The sequence below is a fragment of the Cynocephalus volans genome, chromosome 12 (assembly GCF_027409185.1).
Source record: "Cynocephalus volans isolate mCynVol1 chromosome 12, mCynVol1.pri, whole genome shotgun sequence".
NCBI classification, from domain to species: domain Eukaryota; kingdom Metazoa; phylum Chordata; class Mammalia; order Dermoptera; family Cynocephalidae; genus Cynocephalus; species Cynocephalus volans.
In genome coordinates this window covers 82,832,956-82,853,009 of record NC_084471.1, presented here as the reverse complement: position 1 = coordinate 82,853,009, position 20,054 = coordinate 82,832,956, and the positions used below count along the sequence as shown (strand labels likewise).

The 20,054-nt window shown below is 36.4% G+C and overlaps 1 protein-coding gene across 2 annotated transcripts in view; it reads right to left on the bottom strand.

Moving 5' to 3' along the window:
• IPO8 (importin 8) overlaps positions 1 to 12,230 on the bottom strand; it is a 74,196-nt gene extending 61,966 nt beyond the window's left edge. For both annotated transcript variants that reach the window (XM_063075234.1, XM_063075236.1), the window contains exons 1-3: positions 12,078 to 12,230; positions 6,900 to 6,981; positions 1,789 to 1,945 (exon numbers count right to left, since the gene is read on the bottom strand). In XM_063075234.1, the coding sequence (XP_062931304.1) occupies positions 1,789 to 1,945; positions 6,900 to 6,981; positions 12,078 to 12,161 (323 nt within the window). In that variant the 5' untranslated portion in view covers positions 12,162 to 12,230. The remainder of the gene's footprint in view (positions 1 to 1,788; positions 1,946 to 6,899; positions 6,982 to 12,077) is intronic.
• Positions 12,231 to 20,054: the final 7,824 nt, after the last annotated feature.

The following is a 20,054-nucleotide window of genomic DNA, read 5'->3' as shown; positions in this document are numbered from 1 at the left end:
CCTGAAGAAAAAAGCTAAGAGATATTTCCAAAGAAATAAATGAAAAAAAGGAAAAGGAAAAGGAAAAACAAAAAATGTTAAAAGAATATCCCTTTAATAAAACCACAAAGTTAAGTGATAAAAAATATTATTTCATAACACTTAAAACAGTAACCACTTCCTCAACTACAACCGGGACTGAAAAGAAGATAAGGAAAAAAATTTCTTTTCTATATACTATCAATATTTTCACCAAACATGTCCTACATGGTCATTTGCAAATGGTTAGGAAGTAAATCTGGCAAAATTAGGATTCCACAGTGCAAAAAAAAAAAAAAGTTGAACAGTCAATAACTTGGATTTCCTGAAACTGGTAAAATCAAACAAAACAAAGCATTTTCCTCATGTTACCAAATCTATTTGAAAATTTCCTTTGCAATACTCTTAAACTTTGAGAAGGGAAGAAAATATTTCCTCAAGGGTGATTACAGTTAAGCCTTAAAGACATAAAAGAAGCAAAGTCACACAAACAACTGTCTCATAATAAAGATCTCTTGTGCCACCAGCAGTTGTCCCCTTAAACAACAAATGTTGTATTTGTATGCAATAAAACTGAAGCTTTTCATTTTTCTAAATTTCATCTTCACATTGACCCTCCTAGTCCTTTCTCATTCTGAACCATTGGAAGATTCAGGGAGACCTAAAAATGTAAAGATTTTGACAGGAAATGGATATATGATGGTACCATAGGGGTATCAGTCCCACGACTGGCATTTTGGCGATGAATGAAAATAATGGTGACTTTCTGTAATCAGTACACCAGTTTTCTCCTCTCAACTAACAAAATAACTGCACAAAGAGTTCAATTCCTTCCTGTTACTGTTCCCCTCACACTTCTTCCCTTTTCCATTGCTTATGTCATATCTATCAGACATGCAGGGCCAAAGTTTTGTCTATTCTCGACATTAAATGGTTTCATCCCCTACCTGTTTCACCTATTTGCCCCTCATTTTCAAAAGAAAATTAATTACCAGTTGTACGTTGAAAAAATTTGTTCCTCCTATTTTAAGATTGCAAAGTTTTTATGACTCTACAGCTATACTGTCCAATAGAGCAGCCACTAGCTACATATGCACATTTTAAATGAATCAACATTAAATGGAATTAAAAATGCAATTCCTCAGCTGCATTAGCCACATTTCAAGTGTTCAACAGCCACTTATGCCACATGACTAAATATTGGACGGCACAGATATAGAACATTTTTATCACTGCAGAAACTGCTATTGGACAGTGCTGCTCTACAGCATCTACTCTATAAATCTGAAAAACTGGAGACAACTCCTCTAGTTTGTACCTACTCTATCCTGTCTTCTCCAAAGGAAAAAATACTCAGTTCATAAAAATGAATTAAAATATAGGGTTAAGAACACTAGTAGGTTAAAATTCCCATAATCAATCTTCCTGTATCAAAGAAAAGCAGATATGTAGTAAAAAGTCATGAGATCATTACTACGAACATAGGTTATTTATACTGCAAGGATTTACACAATCATTTTGGTTAAGTATGATTTTTACCTTACCTCTTTGAAGCAACTTAGGTCAACTAAATCGCTCCCAAAATATTTTGAGGCAAAGAATTACAAATGCAAAGACAAATAAGTAAAATAATATTTTTTGAGTATCTATCTTCATTACTTTACCTCTTTGAAAAAACAAACTTGAGGCAGATAATAAGATCCAACGGCCCTCACCCCCAGATCCAAATATTGGGCTTCCTAGTAATCATACAGATACAGCATAATGTACCTCACTAAATCCGGAGACCGAATTATTCCTTCCACAATGTTATCACGTATTTGCTGGCGATCATTTTCATGAATGTTGAATGGAAATATTGCTTCTCCCGGTGGAGGTTCTCGGTCTGGCCAGTACTGTGTCACCATGTTCTTCAGGTAAATGGCAGCTAAGTTTGAGGAAAAAGTGCTAATGTAGCAGTAGCAAAAGAATGGCTTTAATTCAGCTTTACAGAGCATAAAAGGCTAAACCCTTCAATGCTAAACATGACACCCAGCAAAGATGGAAAGTCTTACAAGTAAAAAATGGCTAAGTTAAGAGGGGAAAATGGGTAAGAATTTAAAGATTTCACTTTAGCTAGTCAGAGCAGAAAACACTTCATCAAATCAAGCTATCATCAAATCAACTCTAGCATTAGACTAAATACAAGTGGTCTAAATGAGACCACACTAAACATACACTGAGATCATAAAATCACTCTTTTCACAATGCCTAATACTGAACTGACACCAGGTAAAGTCTACTTTCTTCATGTAGATTTTTTTTTATTTAATTTCTTTTACCTGCTACTATCCTGCACTACCATTTTGGAATATTTATGCTTTTTATAGTATTGATAATTTTCATCTAACCCTTTTGAAATATTTACTACTTGTAAATATAATAGGGAAATGGACATCAGTCTTCAGATATTTTTGGAAAAATCTCAGGAAATTTTTTATCTGTTTATTTCTATCAAAATACATAATCAATGATTTTGTTCCTATTCTTTTTAACCATCTTCAACCTCAACTTTTAAGAAAAGTCTTCTGAAAGAAACAGTTGACATATTGCTACAGGGTTTTGAGAGGGAATGTGAAGCTTCTAACCATCTCAGTTGAACAATGAATATAAATAAATACTTTTAATTTCATAAGATAAAGAGATGGGATCTGCAAAGCATCATAACTTTATCCTTTAAGCTTCTCTTCCTTCTTCCCCCACTTAACCCTCCCTTCATCCCACTTTTAACATAAAACTAAATTGGCTGGTAAAAGTATTATGCCATAGAGAATAAATCAACATGTTCTACATTGGCTAAAACATAACAGAAATTTAATGAAATTATGAACTTGACATCTTGTAAGCTCCTCTCTCATTAATTTTGATTCACCAAAAGTCTGAAAAAGATTATTCTACCTAGGATTTTTGATTTGTTTGGATAAAAACAAAAATTATTTAGGGGGGGTATTTGTGTGGGGGGGGGTGTGGGTGGTTGGGTGGGTGTGTTAGTTTGGGTTTTGGGGTTTTTTTTCTTATTTGCTTTTAATCTAGACTACACAGGCTCTGGACTAAGTACCATCATTTATCCTGGTACAGTTATTATATTAAATAACAGTGTTTGACTAAAAGTAGACATTAAATGTGTAGACAGTTTAGAAAAATAAATGAATTATCTAAGGATATGAACCAAACTGTCAGCAGTTCAGACTGATTTCAAGGGATTCATTTTTGCAAAAAGAAAAACCAACTATATTATACACAAAATCACTTCAACCCCTATAGAACTAATCTTGAAAATAAAGAAAAGCAAACTTTAGTCAGCAAAAATACCAACATGGTAAAATCATGGACTTATTTATGATTCAGTCATTAAATGCTGTTAATTTTATCACTAAAAAAATATTTTTATTATGGAGCACTATGTGAGCCAACCTTGTATGAAAGGCACACTGACTAATTTGTATATGGTTAAACATACAATTCATTAAATAAAACTGACCTTAATGTAATGATTTGCAAAGAGAACATGAGTTACTCTTACAGATAATCATGGATTACTAAGAATAATGAAGGAAAAATACCAGAGATAATTGTAACCGTATCGACAATCTACAGACCTCCCTTTAATCATTTAACTCAAGTATCTATCTAACCATTTGCCAGAGCTAAGAAACGAAACACTAATATCATCTTAATCCAATTCATAAAGAAAGAAGTATTAAACTGTGTTTTCCTACAAAATCCACTTACCATTTTAAGCATCTTATCTTTGAAATTAATTTTCTAAAACACAAACTTCTCTCCTCAAACACAATGAATCATCTCTAAAGGTCTACTCTCTAGACCCATAAACACAACTACAGAGATCAATTGGGTCTCATAACCTCAAGGGCGACGAGGTGCTGTTATAAATTCAGTGAAGCAGAATGCCATGTTTTTTAGTTGATGTTTCTAAGCCTTTCCATTTTTCACTGTGATTTGGCACCTCTCTCCTTTCTTATTACTTTAATCTGTTAAAGGCTAGGAGATCATATAATAAATGTATAATTTATGTCTAAAATAAGATTAAATAGATTCTGAAGAGTCGAGAAGTTTCCTACAAACAAAACATATGAATTTTAATACAAGTACTTCTTGAAGTTCTTCTGAACTGATCAGAGGCATCTTCCTGCTTATTTATAGGTCCTGCATTCTAGAATGTTGAGTGAGGTTAATCTTAACAAGTAAATAACCTCTGAATAAATAACTGTAGATTGAATTTTTATATCCTCTCCTTATCCATCTTTTGGAAATACAAAAAAAATTATAATAATTATAAAACTCAGAAGAACAAAAGCAGGCAGCTTACAGAAAACAGAAACTGTGTTATTTTTCAAGTGATGGTCCCACATCAGTCACCACCAATGACTCAGGTCTAATATAACACCCCTCAACCACCACTTTTAAATCCAAACTACTCTTCTCATAGCAACTCCAAAGTGCACTAAAGAAAGTATGTTTCTGAACTTAAGTTTTCATGTATTAGAGAATTTTACTAAAGGGTCTCTTCTCTTCAGAGGTAAGGAGTAAAAAATTGGAAACAAAAGAGACTTGAGAGATTCCCAATCATAACTATCCTAAATTTAAGATGGGCTTCCTTCTCTAAACATTATATGATAATATTAATAATGCTATTATGCTTATCAATACCTCAAAAGGAAAACAGTAGAGCAAATATCCAAATTTGTTTGGTTTTGCTTGGCAACATAAAATATTAAATTTCTTAAGAATTCACATTAAGGTAAGAAAGGACATTCACTAATAAACTTGCTCAATGGCAGCAAAAATATTTTAGAATTGCCCACAAGCAAAAAAATCAAGAACACTTTGCATAGCTATATGTCTTTCCACTTAATATTAGCAGTTTTGTTTGTTTGTTTGTTTGTTTTTTTACAGTTTTATACAGGCTGATTTTATTTAAAGCAAAGATCACATCATTCTTTTTAAATGTCATGCTAAAATAATAAACTATCTGGATATCACCACAGAGTTCTTGGGGCATCTATATATTTTAATAATAGATTAAATAGAGCAGAAAATTTACAAAGGGCACTTAAATTTAGGATAGTTATAATGTAGAATTTTACACAATTTCAGACTGATAAAAATGGCTGCTTTAAGCAAAAGTTGTCCTAATAAATTAGGAAATTATCAATCACCAAGATAAACTCTGTCCTATGACTAACAGATTTGAAATTCACATAAATTATAAAGAAAAACTTGCCTTTAAATGCTGTTTACATTTTATATCAAAACCTCATTACCTATGTTATTAAGATTCAAAGTTGGGCTGGCCGTTAGCTCAGTTGGTTACAGCACTGCCTTGTAACAAGGTCAAGGGTTTGGATCCCGATACCAGCCAGCCAACAAGGGGAAAAAAAAAAAAAAAAAACAGTTATACAGAGTTGGTGAGGATATGGGGAATATTAATGTAATAAATTGTTTAAAGATCTTTTTAAATGCTGCTTGTGAAAAGCTTTATAGGAACTTCATAATGGCCCTATAAATACTTACGTTATTAAAATAGGTTCCATTTAGCCAAAATGTTGTTTTGAAACAGCCCTATTTTATAAAACAAAGATTAAAACAAGAATTATGGTTTCAAAAAATTTACAATTATGTTTTATAAACCTTATTAAAGTAAAAAATAATTCCAATATGGAGCTGGCCGGTTATCCCATTAGTTAGAGCATGGTGCTGATAACACCAAGGTCAAGTATTCAGATAACTGTGCCAGCCAGCTGTCAAAACCAAAAAAAAAAAGAAAGAAAGAAAGAAAAAAATTTTCAACATGAATGTTTTTCTATAGGTTTTTCTTTTTTATCTTAACCACAAAGGGATCTTCTAGAAAATCATATATATTGGTATAAATATTTTCCCAAAGCTTAGTAATTCCTTACTTTTTTACCCTATGTTAAATGAAATTAAATACTCTTATTAGCAGTAGATTTATGATCCCATTTCTAGAAAACTCTTCACCTGTCCTTCTACTTCTTCCTGAACACATACAAAGACTAATGTTCACCTAATGTTAATAATGGTCATTTCTGAGTGATGATTGTTGGGTAATTTTATTTTCTTCTTTGTATTCTTCTATACTGCCCAAATTACTTATTAGGAGCATATGTCATTTACATAACAACTCTTTTTAACTACAGTTTCTTTAATTAGCAATTGTCATTTTACCTCCTTTAGCTTGTAATTATTATTTTTTCAGGACTCATAGTGCTACAAGCCTTTCTCAATTTTTAACCTTCTGGGGTCTAATGACTAGTCCATAAAAAAAAAATAAAAATGAAAAAGAACAATGCATAACATCATGGAACTACATAAGATCCTACAGACTCAAAAGTAAGTTTCATGTTTAAAATAAAAAGTCCTGCTCCCCGATCACCTGGTTAGGAACATCTGTGCAATACATTACCTCCATGATCTGATGCGTGAATGGAGCTCAAATTCACATACATAAATTTATGATCTTAATCCATGGGCCCAAAGGCTAGGCTACCAGAAATCATAATAAATTAGGGAGATTAAGCTACTAAAATTGGAGAATGTAAGGGAAAAAAATGGCAAGGTTACAGAGGCAAGGAATTGGTGAACAGAAGGCAGAGAAGGAAAGAGAAAGCTAGGGGAGATTCGAGAGCTCAATATCTACCTCTACGTTTCCAGAGGAAAAAAAGTGAATTTTTAAGCCACTTGAAATACTTCATACGTGCTTCCTAATTTTTCAAAAGATTACAGATATTTAGAATTAAAATAAAACTCGCATTCTACTTTCACCTATAAATAAATTTATAAAGGATAAAAAACCAACTCACCTGCCTGGCGTACTGGGAATTCCACATGGTCAGAGACTATAATCCGCAGTAAACTGGGGGCAAAATTGATAATCTTGTAGGACTGAAATTACAAAGAAATGTTTTATAACATAGGACAATATAAATGAATATAAGCTGTTAGCATTACTGAATACATTACTGTCCAAATAAAAACTTTTAAAGTGAGAGAAACTCAAGGCAGAATAAAAATTACTAAAATACTTCAAGTCAAAAAAAAAAAGTCCTTAGAATAAATGATGAATAAAAAAGTATGAACATTTTTATGATTTTTGACATATTTTGTCAAAATGCCTCAAGGAAAGCTATACCAATTTACACTCCCATCTATCCAAGAATTATCATCCCTTTGTGACTTTAAAACCTTATTAATATTTTAAATTACATTTCCACTATCACTAAGGAGGTGAATTTTTTTTTCTCTATTTGTTGGCTATTTGTTTTTTCTACAAATTCCTTACTTACTTTATCCTTTTGTAAATGGAATATTTGTTTTATTCTTAATCAACTCTAAGAGTTATTTATGAATTTAAAATTCCAAACTTTTATTTGACCTATACATTGCAAGTGTTTTCTTCCCAGATTATTTGTGCTTCAATTTTATTTACAGTATTTCTGACAAACAGGAAAACATGGGCTACACAATACAGGACAGACAACAAAGCAAAACAGACAAGATAACGTTAAATACTTGTGCATGAGCTAGAGAGAGGAGTCAGTCCAGATTGGAACAGTGTGACTCACAAGACAGTGCTGAAAGCTGTCATCACCAGCTTCCCTCTGCTATGCACCATCTTTTAAACTTAACAATGCGTAAGTGGGCCCATGCTGATGAACTTCCTGCTCTGACCTGCGGCCTGGGTCATTTCACTCCACAGGAGTGTTCTACTTTGATCTACTCCTGAGTTTGGCCATGGTGACTTCAAAAATAAATACAGAGCAGCCCATTCCTTCTGACCATGTTCTATCCATATGTCTAGGACATGGACTATATTACAGCCCTGCCACATTCCCAGAGCCCACACATGGCCTTGCCCACTGACATTCCCAGAAAAGACTCGTAAATTCTCAGTGAGGCCAAACCAGGCAATGACCCAGAGAATCTGTCCAGTTTACCTTCTCCTGGGAGCATGCTTCACCTGGTAGCATCCCTTTCAATACATAACCAGGTTTGTGCACACCACTCAACTTTTAATTAATCACCTTTACTATTCATTTATTTATAATAGCATTCATCGCAGTAAATATTTGATTAGAAAACTAATTTGGAGAAAACTGGCATCTTTAAAGTATTGATCCTTTTCATCCAAGAACATTGTGTTTTCGAAATCTTTCTATACCTTTCAATAAAATTTTGAATTATAATTATTCTTCCTTTCACCTCGTGTAGTTTTCAGAATCCTAAATCTGTTGTAAAGTAAATTCTGTTTTATCCATAACTGAAACCACCAGAATTTTAATGTAGTTTTTAAGAAAACAGATTTGTTTTAACAGCAGTTTACAGGAGGCAAAATTAATACAGATATAGCCCAATCCTCTACACCTTATGCATACACAACATAAAATAACTCATGTTTATAACTTTTTACATATTGAAAGATCTTATAATGAATCAAAGTTTAAAACATCTATATAGTTTATCCTAGTCATAAAAACTGGCTTTGGGGGGCCGGCCCGTGGCTCACTCGGTAGAGTGCGGTGCTGATAGCGCCAAGGCCCCGGGTTCGGATCCCATATACGGATGGCCGGTTCGCTCACTGGCTGAGCGTGGTGCTGACAACACCAAGTCAAGGGTTAAGATCCCCTTACCGGTCATCTTTTAAAAAAAAAAAAAAAAAACTGGCTTTGGTTACTTTTTAAAAAATCTTATTACACATAAATAACATTTACACTTAGATTAATGTTACTTAGTAGTTACTGGGAAGACTACACTGCACTGTTGGCATTGTACACATTTTGGAACTCCTCTTTTTGCAACTGTTTGTCTTTTTTTTTTAAGCAACATCTATACCAGGGAATTGTTTGCCATTTTACAGAACTTCTGAAACTGTCTTCTTTCAGCTATGTTAATTTGGCCAGCTAAAACATTCAAAGGTAAATTCAAATATATTCTCGCACTACTTTCCTCACAGATATTTACCTGATTTCTTTGTCCCTCTTTGGGCCTCAAGTTTCTAACAAAATAATAAGACTCATTTCTCAACGATTTCTTGACCATATTTACTTTATATCTGTGAGGTTTTCTGAAAATAAGCAATTCACTTACTTAGCTGCATTTTATGAGAATACATATAAAGCAAAGACCTGATGTTTTCCCATTTGCAGACTCACTGCTCCAACTACATTAACCTTTCTAGTCTTCCAACATGCCAGGTTGAGGACTTTTTCTGAACTGCTATTCCCTCTGTTCCTCTCCCAGTTCTTAGCCTAGCTCACTCCTTTACAACATCTGGGTCTCTGTCAATGTCATTCTCCAGAGGATGACTACCCTATCTATACATCCCAACACTTTCTCAGGCTTTATTCTTTATAGCACTTATGACCTAAAATTATATATATTACTTGTTTGTGTGTATCCGCCACTAGCATGCAAGCTTCATGAAAGCTGCCTCTTATCCCAATGCCTGCAACATAGCTCAATAAATATATTTGTTATTCATATAAACAAATTCTCTTAAAGGGCAATAAAAATCATATGTACAGATGCATGGAAAGCAGGGATTCCAAATCCTGGCAATGAAAGTAAATATGTTTATTTCCCTATTGAGGCCACCTGGAGGATGATTTATTAAAAGAAGACACCTTTCCAGATGAGTTACTGAAGCCAGACACCTACACATTCCTAGTCCCCTGCCCTGCTGCTGAAGGGACTTCTGGTCTAGAGACAATGAGGATGGTGTACAGGATTCATTCCTAATATCCTGAGATAAAACTGAAAATACATTTTCCCATAAGAACAATATCACAGCTAGCAGTCAGGGAACCAATCACTGGTAAGCGAAAAATGTTGGCCTGAGAAAAATATAGCTCCAAATAACAACTTATTCTTTGGAACACAGGCTGTTATGCTGAAGCTTCCTACTCTTCTAAATGGCAATTGACAGAACAGTCAGTACACTGCAGAAGCTGCTCCCATTTCCTAAGCAGAGCATATTTGTTGAAGGGAGACCCAGACTAAAGTAAATGAGCTGGACCATAATCACTTATGGTAAATTACCCACCCGTTTATCCAACAAAGCAAGATGTTACAGCGGTGGTAAAGGTCAAGCATACAAAACCTAACACCATAAGCATGTTTTACCATAAAGTTATGTTACATTATACTTTGGTCTTCTACTTGTAGACAATTCAAATAAACTTAGTTAAAGTATATTACAATCCAAAGTATTATATAAAATATAAATGCTAAATAAGGTGCCACAGCAATAAACTAATTTTAGAAGTTGCAGGGGAAATCAGGGTCTGTGACGAGTTGGGTATACAGAGGGCAGGGTAGAGTGAGAAACGGAATGGATCTGGATTGAAATACCATGAAGAAAAAAATAGGATTAGGTCTTAAGCATCTCCTAGTTTTGCAGGCTTTCCCACTTCTGTAACATCAACTGCACTTATATAATGATGAATCAGAAATAAAGCAAGTTTAGGCTAACAGGGGCAGGAAAGCATAACATAATATCAAAGATATGTCCCCTATCAACACTATCAAAATAACATCTGGCCTAACTGTGAGGAGTAGGGGGTCACAAACAGGCCAACTCCCCTGTTCACACTAAGAGACTGCAAGTTCAGCTCGTTTTGTTCTTCCTAACTAACCCCTGGATTACTATTCTTCCAGCCAATCAATATACAGTACTTCTGCTCTGCAAGGCTGGGACAGGTACTGACTAACTTTCCTATTTTGAGTGACAGTCCTTTTCTTTTTGAGTCACCAATACATTCCTTTGGGCTTTTTAGTTCAATTCAAGCTCCTCTCTATACTCAAACTGTTTTCACTCGACCTTGGGAATCCTAAATTCACACCTACTCCAAATTCCCCTCCTATTCCAAATTTTCCATTAAAATAATCCCTTTCAAAGATTCACAACACATATCTGCATTTTAAAGTCAACTCCAACAGAAACATTTACTTAGGACAGTGATTGTCACACTTTTAGGAGGAACTGGATCTCCTAAAGAGCTAGTTAAAACAGAATTGGGCCCCACCCCCAGAGTTTCTGATTCTTTAAATCCGTGGTGCAGTCCCATAACCTGCATTTCTAACAAGTTCTCAGGTGATGTTGACGCTGCTGGTTCCGGGCAACACTCTAAGAACTACTGATTTAAATATTCCTTTATATTTTAAGAATTGTCGCAGGCTCAAACAGCTGTCACTCTATCCTATGGGTGGATCTTAACTCGTACTTGTTAGTGAGCGATCTATGATTCATTCTTACAGGTGAGGAGGAAGAAATAAGCTAGTGTTTGGGATCATCAAAATTCTGAAATATTGGGAGTAATTCTGGAACAAGGTCAAGGCTGGTTAGGAAGAACAGGAAACGGAGGATAAAAGAAAGTCTTACACATTTTAGCGTTTATAAGAAAGCCCTCTAAACATATTACTTGATCGTGAAAACTGTCTGTTCTTCCCAGAGCACTCTCCTGACAGCATTGCCCAGCGCTCCAACAAAACTCTGCCAATCAGTGTCAAGACAGTCTTGCCAACCCCACAGAAGCAGACGATGGGCAGGGTTTCCCACAGCAACACCTAAAAAGGGCTGGGTCTGGAGAAAAGCTGAACTCAGATTTGAATTTGAAATGAATTTTCCCACCTCCGTCCCCAAGTCAGCGCACTTAAGGAAAAGAATCACACCCTGAAAACACTAGGAAAGGCTACAAAAGCTTATTTTTGCGGACCAAGTGTGCTGAACAAACTGCACTGGGGAAGGAAGCGACACAAAAAGATGCAAAGGTGGCCAACAGGTGCGCGAGCTGTTAAGCAAAGATCCTGGGAATGCTGCTCAACTGGACCGGGGGGGCAGAGGGCGGGACAGGCCGAGAGAAGCGTCAGGGTCCGCAGCCCTGGTGGGGATGGAGATGAGGGGCGCCGAGGAGGGAGAGCTTGGAGAGCCCGCTGGGGGCGCCGCTTCGGCGGCAGAGGGGCGCCGCAGGCTCGCTCCTCACCTGGTTGAGCTCGTTCTCAGCTGCAATTCGCAGCTTCGGGTCGATGGTGCCCTTCAGCGCCTGGATGATCCGGTTGAGGTCCATCTCCCCGGGTGGGGGCTCCGCGGCCCCCGGACCAGAAGGCCAGACTGCAGCTTTAGTTTTCTTTTTACTCTCTCAGCCTCCTCTTCCGCGACCCCTGTACTACCTCACTCCCCACCCCCCGCCACCGTCGCCACCTGCAGCCACTCGCTGCGCCACTCTGACTCCGCGCCCCCTGTCCTCCCTTTTTCCCCCCCACAACTCGCTCTCCATTCACCCTTTTACGACAGCCGGTGGGAGGCGGGAGAAGTCAGAAGAGGAAACGGAGCTTCCTTTACGGCGGCCCCTTCCCCCGGGCGTGAGGCTATGACCCGCTCCCGCAGGCGGCCGCCATGCTGCTGTACGGAGAGCCGTCTCGGTTTCTTCCCCGGGAGGCGGGGTATCGTGCGCTTCCGAGCTCCGGCAGGCAGCCGCCATGCTGTCGTACGGAAGACAGCCTCCCACCTCTTCCAGGTGCCCTCCTTATAGCTGCTTCCACGTTAAGCATATCTGGATAAAGTGACACTTTTTGTTAGTCCCAGAACTGTTTGGGCATCACAACTGAGGCTGTTCCAGGACAGACTTTTTGGGACCTTGAAATTATGTAGCCTACAAGAGAACAGGGTTCCCTCGTTGTGTGGGAGCCATCATTCATTCATTCATTGATCACTCTTTCACATTTGTCAAATATTTATTTTTGAACCAGAGTACTAGGATCTTTGGGTACCACATTAAAACAAGACGAATTCATAGATCTGCCATATGACCCAGCGATTCCACTGCTGGGAATATACCCAGAGGAATGGAAATCATCATGCCGAAGGGATACCTGTACTCCAATGTTTACTGCAGCTCTGTTTACAATAGCCAAGAGCTGGAACCAGCCCAAATGTCCATCATCTGATGACTGGATAAGGAAACTGTGGTAAATCTACACAATGGAATACTACTCTGATATAAAAAAGAACGAAATACTACCATTTGCAGCAACATGGATGGACTCAGAGAAAATTATATTAAGTGAAACAAGTCAGGCACAGAAAGACAAATACCACATGTTCTCACTTATTTGTGGGAGCTAAAAATAAATAAACACAAAAACAAATAATGCGTGAGGGGGGAAGAAGACAGAATAACCACAAAAATTCCTTGAACTGTTTAAGAAAAGTGAACAGATACGATGGGGGGGGGGAGGAACGGGTAAAGGGGCATGAAAATCAACTACAATATATTTTGAGAAGTAAAAAAAATGACAAATTCAATGCAGGTTAATATGAAAGAACTCACAATCTAGTAGAAGAGACAAATATAAACAGAAAAAAATATATTTACAGAGTGTGGAACCACAGAGGTCAGAGAAACTAACTATATGCCTGAGTTTCCAAAAAATTTCCGGACGCTCTAAGAAAAGTAATGAAAAGAAGGGTTACACTATTTCCATCCAGTTGGCCCCACAATTTCAATGGCATAAAAATATTATGGAGCTAATATGAAGGAGTTCTAATTACATTTGGTAAAGAAAATGACTTTGGGAGAACAGCTGAGAAGATGTAATCTTTTCAGGAGCAGCTGATCACGACTGGTTCAGTTAACTGGGTTCAATCAAGACAGTAGAAATTATATGGCAGAAAAATTGGCTCCCCAAAAGCTAACCCCTCAACTGGGTACAAAAGTGCCTGGCAATGAACTTAACATGTCTCTGATTGCTTCCACTAATCCCCTCTTTAATCCATTATCCACACTGCTTCTGAAAGGTTCATACTGTCCTGTCTCTTCCCTGATGATTTCCCATCGATTTCAAGATAAAATACAAACTCCTTAGAAATACAGGCTCTTATCATGCCTTTCGTCTCCACACTATTTCACCAACCAATTCTCTTGGACCTTATGATTATCTAGAACTCCTTTACCTCTGAAATCTTAATTCCAATATCCTCTTTTCTAATTTGAACATTTTCTTCCACTTCTCTCAGTAATTCTTCATCTGTTCTCCAATCCAGTCACTACTTCAGTTCTCCTTAGTATATCCATTCCCAACTACACATCTTTTTCGGCTATTGAACTCCCAATTCAATTTCTCAAGTCTGCCCTTGACTCACTGTGCAAGCTGACAAGTATGTGTTTTGTTTTGTTTTCTCAGACTCAGTGATGCTATTCCTTGCCTTTAGTCAGCACCACCTTCCATTCCCTCAGCTGCTGTTCCAACCCTCAGGATTCTTTTCAAGCTCTCTACCCCTTCTCACAGAGCCCTGCAAAAATGAGCAAAGCCATTAGGCTCAACTCACCCAACCACGAATTAATCTCTGCTTACCCCTCTTCACCTCCTTCCCTCCAGTCTGAACCCAATCCTCTCCCATCTCCTCCATGACCCTGTTCCATAAATCTCACCTCTCTTCTGTACACTTTTCATTAAAATAAATTTTGGGTATTATTACGATGTGCTCATTATTGACAAATTTATAAGATTTTTTCCTCTATTTTCAGCCTCTTTCTCTCCACTGATTCAACCTTTGCCTGAAAACATTTCCCCCAGTTAAAAAACAATCTTTCTTCAGTAATGGCCTCTAATTATTGATCATTCTTTTTCACTTTTCATTCCAAAGAATGGTTTTCATTAATTGTGTCTATTTCCTTCCTGCTCATATTTCAACCAGCTATCTCCAGGCTTCTGCCCTCGTTTCCCACTAAAACTATCAAGCAAAGATCAACACTGATCACTTTAGATACCAAATCCAAGAAACATTTTTAGTTTTCATCTTAAATTGTCTCTCTGGTATCTGACTTCATATTATATGTTCTTTTTTTAATCTTTTTCCTTTTTTTTCTTACAAAATATATCCCTAACCCTTTGATTACTCACTTGATCACCCAACTTTTTAAAAATTTTTAAATTTTATAATTGACATATTGATTGTACATATTTATGGGGTACAGAATTATATTTAAATACATGTATACAATGTAGGATGATCAAGTCAGGTAATGAGCATATTCATCACTGCAAAAAAATTATCATTTCTTTGTGATGAGACCGTTTGGGCTACTCTCTGCAGGCCAATTGAGAACATACAATAAATTATTGTTAATCATAGCTGCCTAGCCCTACTGTATACCACTAGAACTTATTTTTCCTATCTAGCTGTGATTTTATATCCATTAGCCAACCTCTCCCTGACACCCTCCCCCCTCCTTTTCCCAGCCTCTAGTAACCACAATTCTACTCTCTACTTCTGTAAGTTCAACTTTTTTTTTCAGCTCCCATGAACGAAAACATATGGTATTTATCTTTCTGTGCCAGATTTATTTCATTTAACCTAATAGCTTCCATGCTCATCTATGTTGCCAATCACCCAACTCAAACACTGGTGCTTCTCAGAACTCTGTCCTTAGCCCTCTTCTCTTTCTCATCTACCTATTCTGCTTGAGTCATTTCAACCACTTATATGATAATTTTAACCATCAATTCAACAAAGATAATTTACAAAACTGGTTCTAAGATCTCTTTCCTTAAACTAGATGTATCTAAATACCTACTATGTTTCTACCACACTATATCCCCCAAGTCACTTAGGCACATGTCTAAAACTGGATTCTGGCAGCACTACAGAAGGTAATTTGGAGAAGGGAGAGACTTGATGTAATTATTACAATAATGTAAAAGGAGAGATCAGAAATAGTGACACCACCAAATGCTAATAAATATGCAGTTACTATATGACCCAGAAATTGCACTCCCGAGCATTTGCCCCAGAGAAATGAAGACTTGTGCTCATACAAAAACTTGTATGTTGAGTATTTATAAAAGCTTTATCATTATGGCCCAAAACTAAGAACAACCCAAATGTCTTTAATGGGTGGTGAAATAAACGATGGTACATCTATGCTACTGCACAACAAAAAGGAATATACAAGCAAAAAGCTGGATGAATCTTCAGAGAATTATGCTAAGTGAAAGAAGCCAATCTAAAACGGTTGTGTATTATCTGATTCTGTTTATATAACATTCTTAAAATTAAAAAATTAAAGAAAGATCAGTGTTGTTAAGGTTAAAGTAGAAGTAAAGACAAAGTAGTGGGTGTGACTATAAAAAGGCAACATGAGGGCTTCTTGTGATGATGGAAATGCTGTATCTTGACTATCAATGTCCGTATCCTAGTTATATTGTACCATAGTTTCGCAAAATGTTACCACTGAAGGAAACCAGATAAAGGGTATGTGGTATCTCTCTGTAATACTTCTGTATTATTAGCTGCATGTGAATCTAAATTATCTCAAAATAAAAATGTTAACTGAAATACATAATTTAAAAGAGCCAGTGTTCCCACAAAAACTTTGTATGCTTTGGGCACATTCAGTGAAGACAAGTTACTAAAGAACCGTGCTGTCAAAATAGCGGTGACCAAGACAACATCAAAAGATCAGGAAAAAAACCACAAGCTCTATTTCTTTGCGAGTGTTTTAAAATGGCTTGCCCTAAACTGTAATTTATGTTTAACTTATGTGTGGCTCACTGTTTATTAGTTCTCTTTATTACTTTGCATAATATGAGAGGATTTCTATATTTGATACTCTTGCCTTGCTTTAGGTAGAATTTGAGCTACCTACATTGTCTTCTGTTATCATGGTCTGCATATACCTCACCTCAAGAGCTTTTATGAGGATGAAATGAAATAAGCACAATGCCCATGGGACATGCTCAATAAATATTATCATTGTAGCCTTTTTAAAGAGAGACAAGAAACTTTGATGAATGAGACATAGTGAGATACAGTCTCACACTATGCCTGGCACATAAACAATCCATAAATACTATCTGAATGAGTAAATGAACACATGTGAAAGATAAGGGGTCTGAAACAGGACCCCTTATACCCACAGTAGGAATGCAGGTAAGAAAGATATGAGACATTTCACAGGTAGGATCAATGCAAACTAGTGACAGATTAGATACACAAAGTAACTAAAGGAAGCCAATAATTTTCAAGTTTCAAGCTTTGATGACCTTTGGAAGTTATTAACCAGGGAAAACATAGTAGTAGATTTTGGAGGAAAGATTAGTTTGCCTTTGGACATGTTGAACTAGAAGTACTTATAGTTTATACAGCTAAAGATTCCAGTGAACAATTAGAAATCCACATCTGGCACTCACAAAAGAGCTGGGTGAGGAGGCAGGAAGCTATGGCAGGGGAAGAGAAAGTATAAAGGAATGGAGTTAGAGAACTGAGTCATCTGTGTATATAGGATATTTGAAACCATAAAAGTGGATGGGATTACCCTAAAAATACAGCATAGAGAATAACTGGCATGATTAAAGCTCAAATTACAGAAAGTAATTTTTACTCCAAGCACTGCCACTGGCCTTTTTTGAGATTTAACACTGCAGTCATCTAAGTGGAATATCATACAGCTGTCCTCCCATCTGTTGGAAGCAGCTCATGTGCTGGTCTATGTTAGTAGGCTTGAATCTAGTCCATATGGTAAAGGGCCAAAAAATAATAATAATAATAATTACATTACGTAATGTTGAATATACTAATTACTCTGATTTGAGCATCACATAATACCTACAGGTATCAATATTTAACCCTGTACCCCAGAGACATGAACAATTATGTTTCAAAATATAAAATAAAATATAAAAAAAAAGAAAATGGAAGTTAGAAACCAATGCATTAAAATTCCTGTGGTTTAATAATGCATCTCTTAAACCATGTTAAATAATCTGTAAATTACTGATATAAAGTTTGTGATTAAATACCTCTACTCCAAAAGTGTCTATAATGGAAGAGCTCTGCATCAGAGCACTTGAAATACATGCAAGAACATACACAAGAATACTTCAACACAACAATCACAATTCCTTGAACTTGTTAAGACAAGTGAACAGATTTGATGGGAGGAGAAGGAAGGAGGGGGGAAAGAGGAACAGGTAAAAGGTCACGAAAATCAACTACAATGTATACTGAGAAGTTAAAATTTAAAAAAAAGAATACTTCAAAAGGTTCATGGAAAAATAGAATTGAAAGACAATACAAACCTTTCCATAAACTTTTTGAAGTAACCTCATATATACATGTAAGATCTTTAGTAGTTTGCTAATAGAAGTCAATGGTAATCTCCTTTAAAATGGCACATGTTGGGCCGGCCCGTGGCTCACTCGGTAGAGTGCGGTGCTGATAACACCAAGGCCCCGGGTTCGGATCCCATATACGGATGGCCGGTTCGCTCATTGGCTGAGCGTGGTGCTGACACCAAGTCAAGGGTTAAGATCCCCTTACCGGTCATCTTTTAAAAAAAATAAATAAATAAAAAATAAAATAAAATAAAATAAAATGGCACATGTAACCAGAAGCCTGAGTAGACTTGCCTAAAAGAACATGACGGGCCTCCCAGTAAAAGAGGAATTTTTTAAAGATATAAAAATCAGTGATTTATAAGCTAAAATAATAGGAAGGGAAAGCAGTGTCACAAAGTTTCTGAAAAGAAACCAGAAACTTAATTCTCCAGAGGCTAAAATGGTAGTGGGTGGTGTGAAGGGAGAAAAGCTAAATTTAGTAGTATTAACTAGGACAAAAGAAGAAATATTTACTTTTCAAATTTTTTCTTCAAAATGTTTCTTCATCTCTTCAGGCTTTCCACATTTTACATTAAATAAGGAGCCATCCCTTGCCTCAGCTTTAGGACCTATGAGAAACTATAGCTTATAACAGCCTCAACTGAGCCCAGTTTGTACAGTTCACAAAGTGTATATACAGCTTGCCATAGCAAAGTTGAGCAGTGCATCAAAACCATACGTGTGTGTAAGACAGAAGTGGATAATATGGTGAAGGCAGCAGCACTAGAGAAATAAAGTAGAAAACAGTACTGTAGGAAATATTACACTGCATTTGGACTTGGGAAAGCTAACTCTGGCTTGGGCACTTCTGCTAGTAGCCTTAGAAAGCCAATCTCCAAGAGTCTCCATTTTCTTATCCCCTAAAACAGTTATCTACCTCACCAGGGCCATTGTGAAAATCAAATAAGATTACATACATGCCAGCACTCTGTAAATTATGAGTGAAATGCAAATATTATTGAAAAGTGAATGGTAGAACGCTTTTATGGTAGAACTCTTCTATGTATTTTTCCAGGCTTAATGATAATTAAAACAAACCCTCAAACTCTGTTCAAGACAAGGCAGTGCAGGTACTATTGTAATCTACATTGTATCTTTTACTTTAAAATTTTTAACAGAAAAGTGGTATGTACATTTCAAGTTCTACAGTAAGATTCAGAATGAAAAGTAAAAGTCTTCCTCCCTCCTACAAACCCCAAACCCCTTCCTTAAAGCCAACACTACCAAGCTTCTCATACATCCTATTAGAAAAAAAAAAATTCAAGTAATCAGAGATACATGCTTTCAAAGATTTTCACCCAAATGAGATATTGTACACTCTGCTCTTTACCTTCTCTTTTGACTTCTTTAACTACTTCCCTATTGATGGGCATCTAGGTTGTTTCTCCAGTCTTCGCTATTATACTTAATTCTATACAAAATATCTTTACGCATGTATCTTAGCATAATTCCAAAACCATTTGAAGGGTAAATTCCTAGCAGTGGAATTTCAAAGCCAAAAGCATGTGTTTTTTTATTTTGAGTTACTGTCAATTTACCCTCCAAAAATGTTTATTCCCATCTACAATATACATGTTCATTTCCCCATATGCTTGCCAAAGTATGCCCTTTAAAACTTAACATATGGTTATTGATCTCCCCCCCTTTTTTCCAGGTATGAACTGCCTTCTCATATCCATTGCCCTTTTTAAAATTGATATCCTCCCACTGCAGGTGGTCTTTTGTCTGTTACTTTAATATTTCCCTCCAAATAGAAGTTTTGGGGGAATTAATTCTGTGTCAAATTTATCTATCCTTTGACT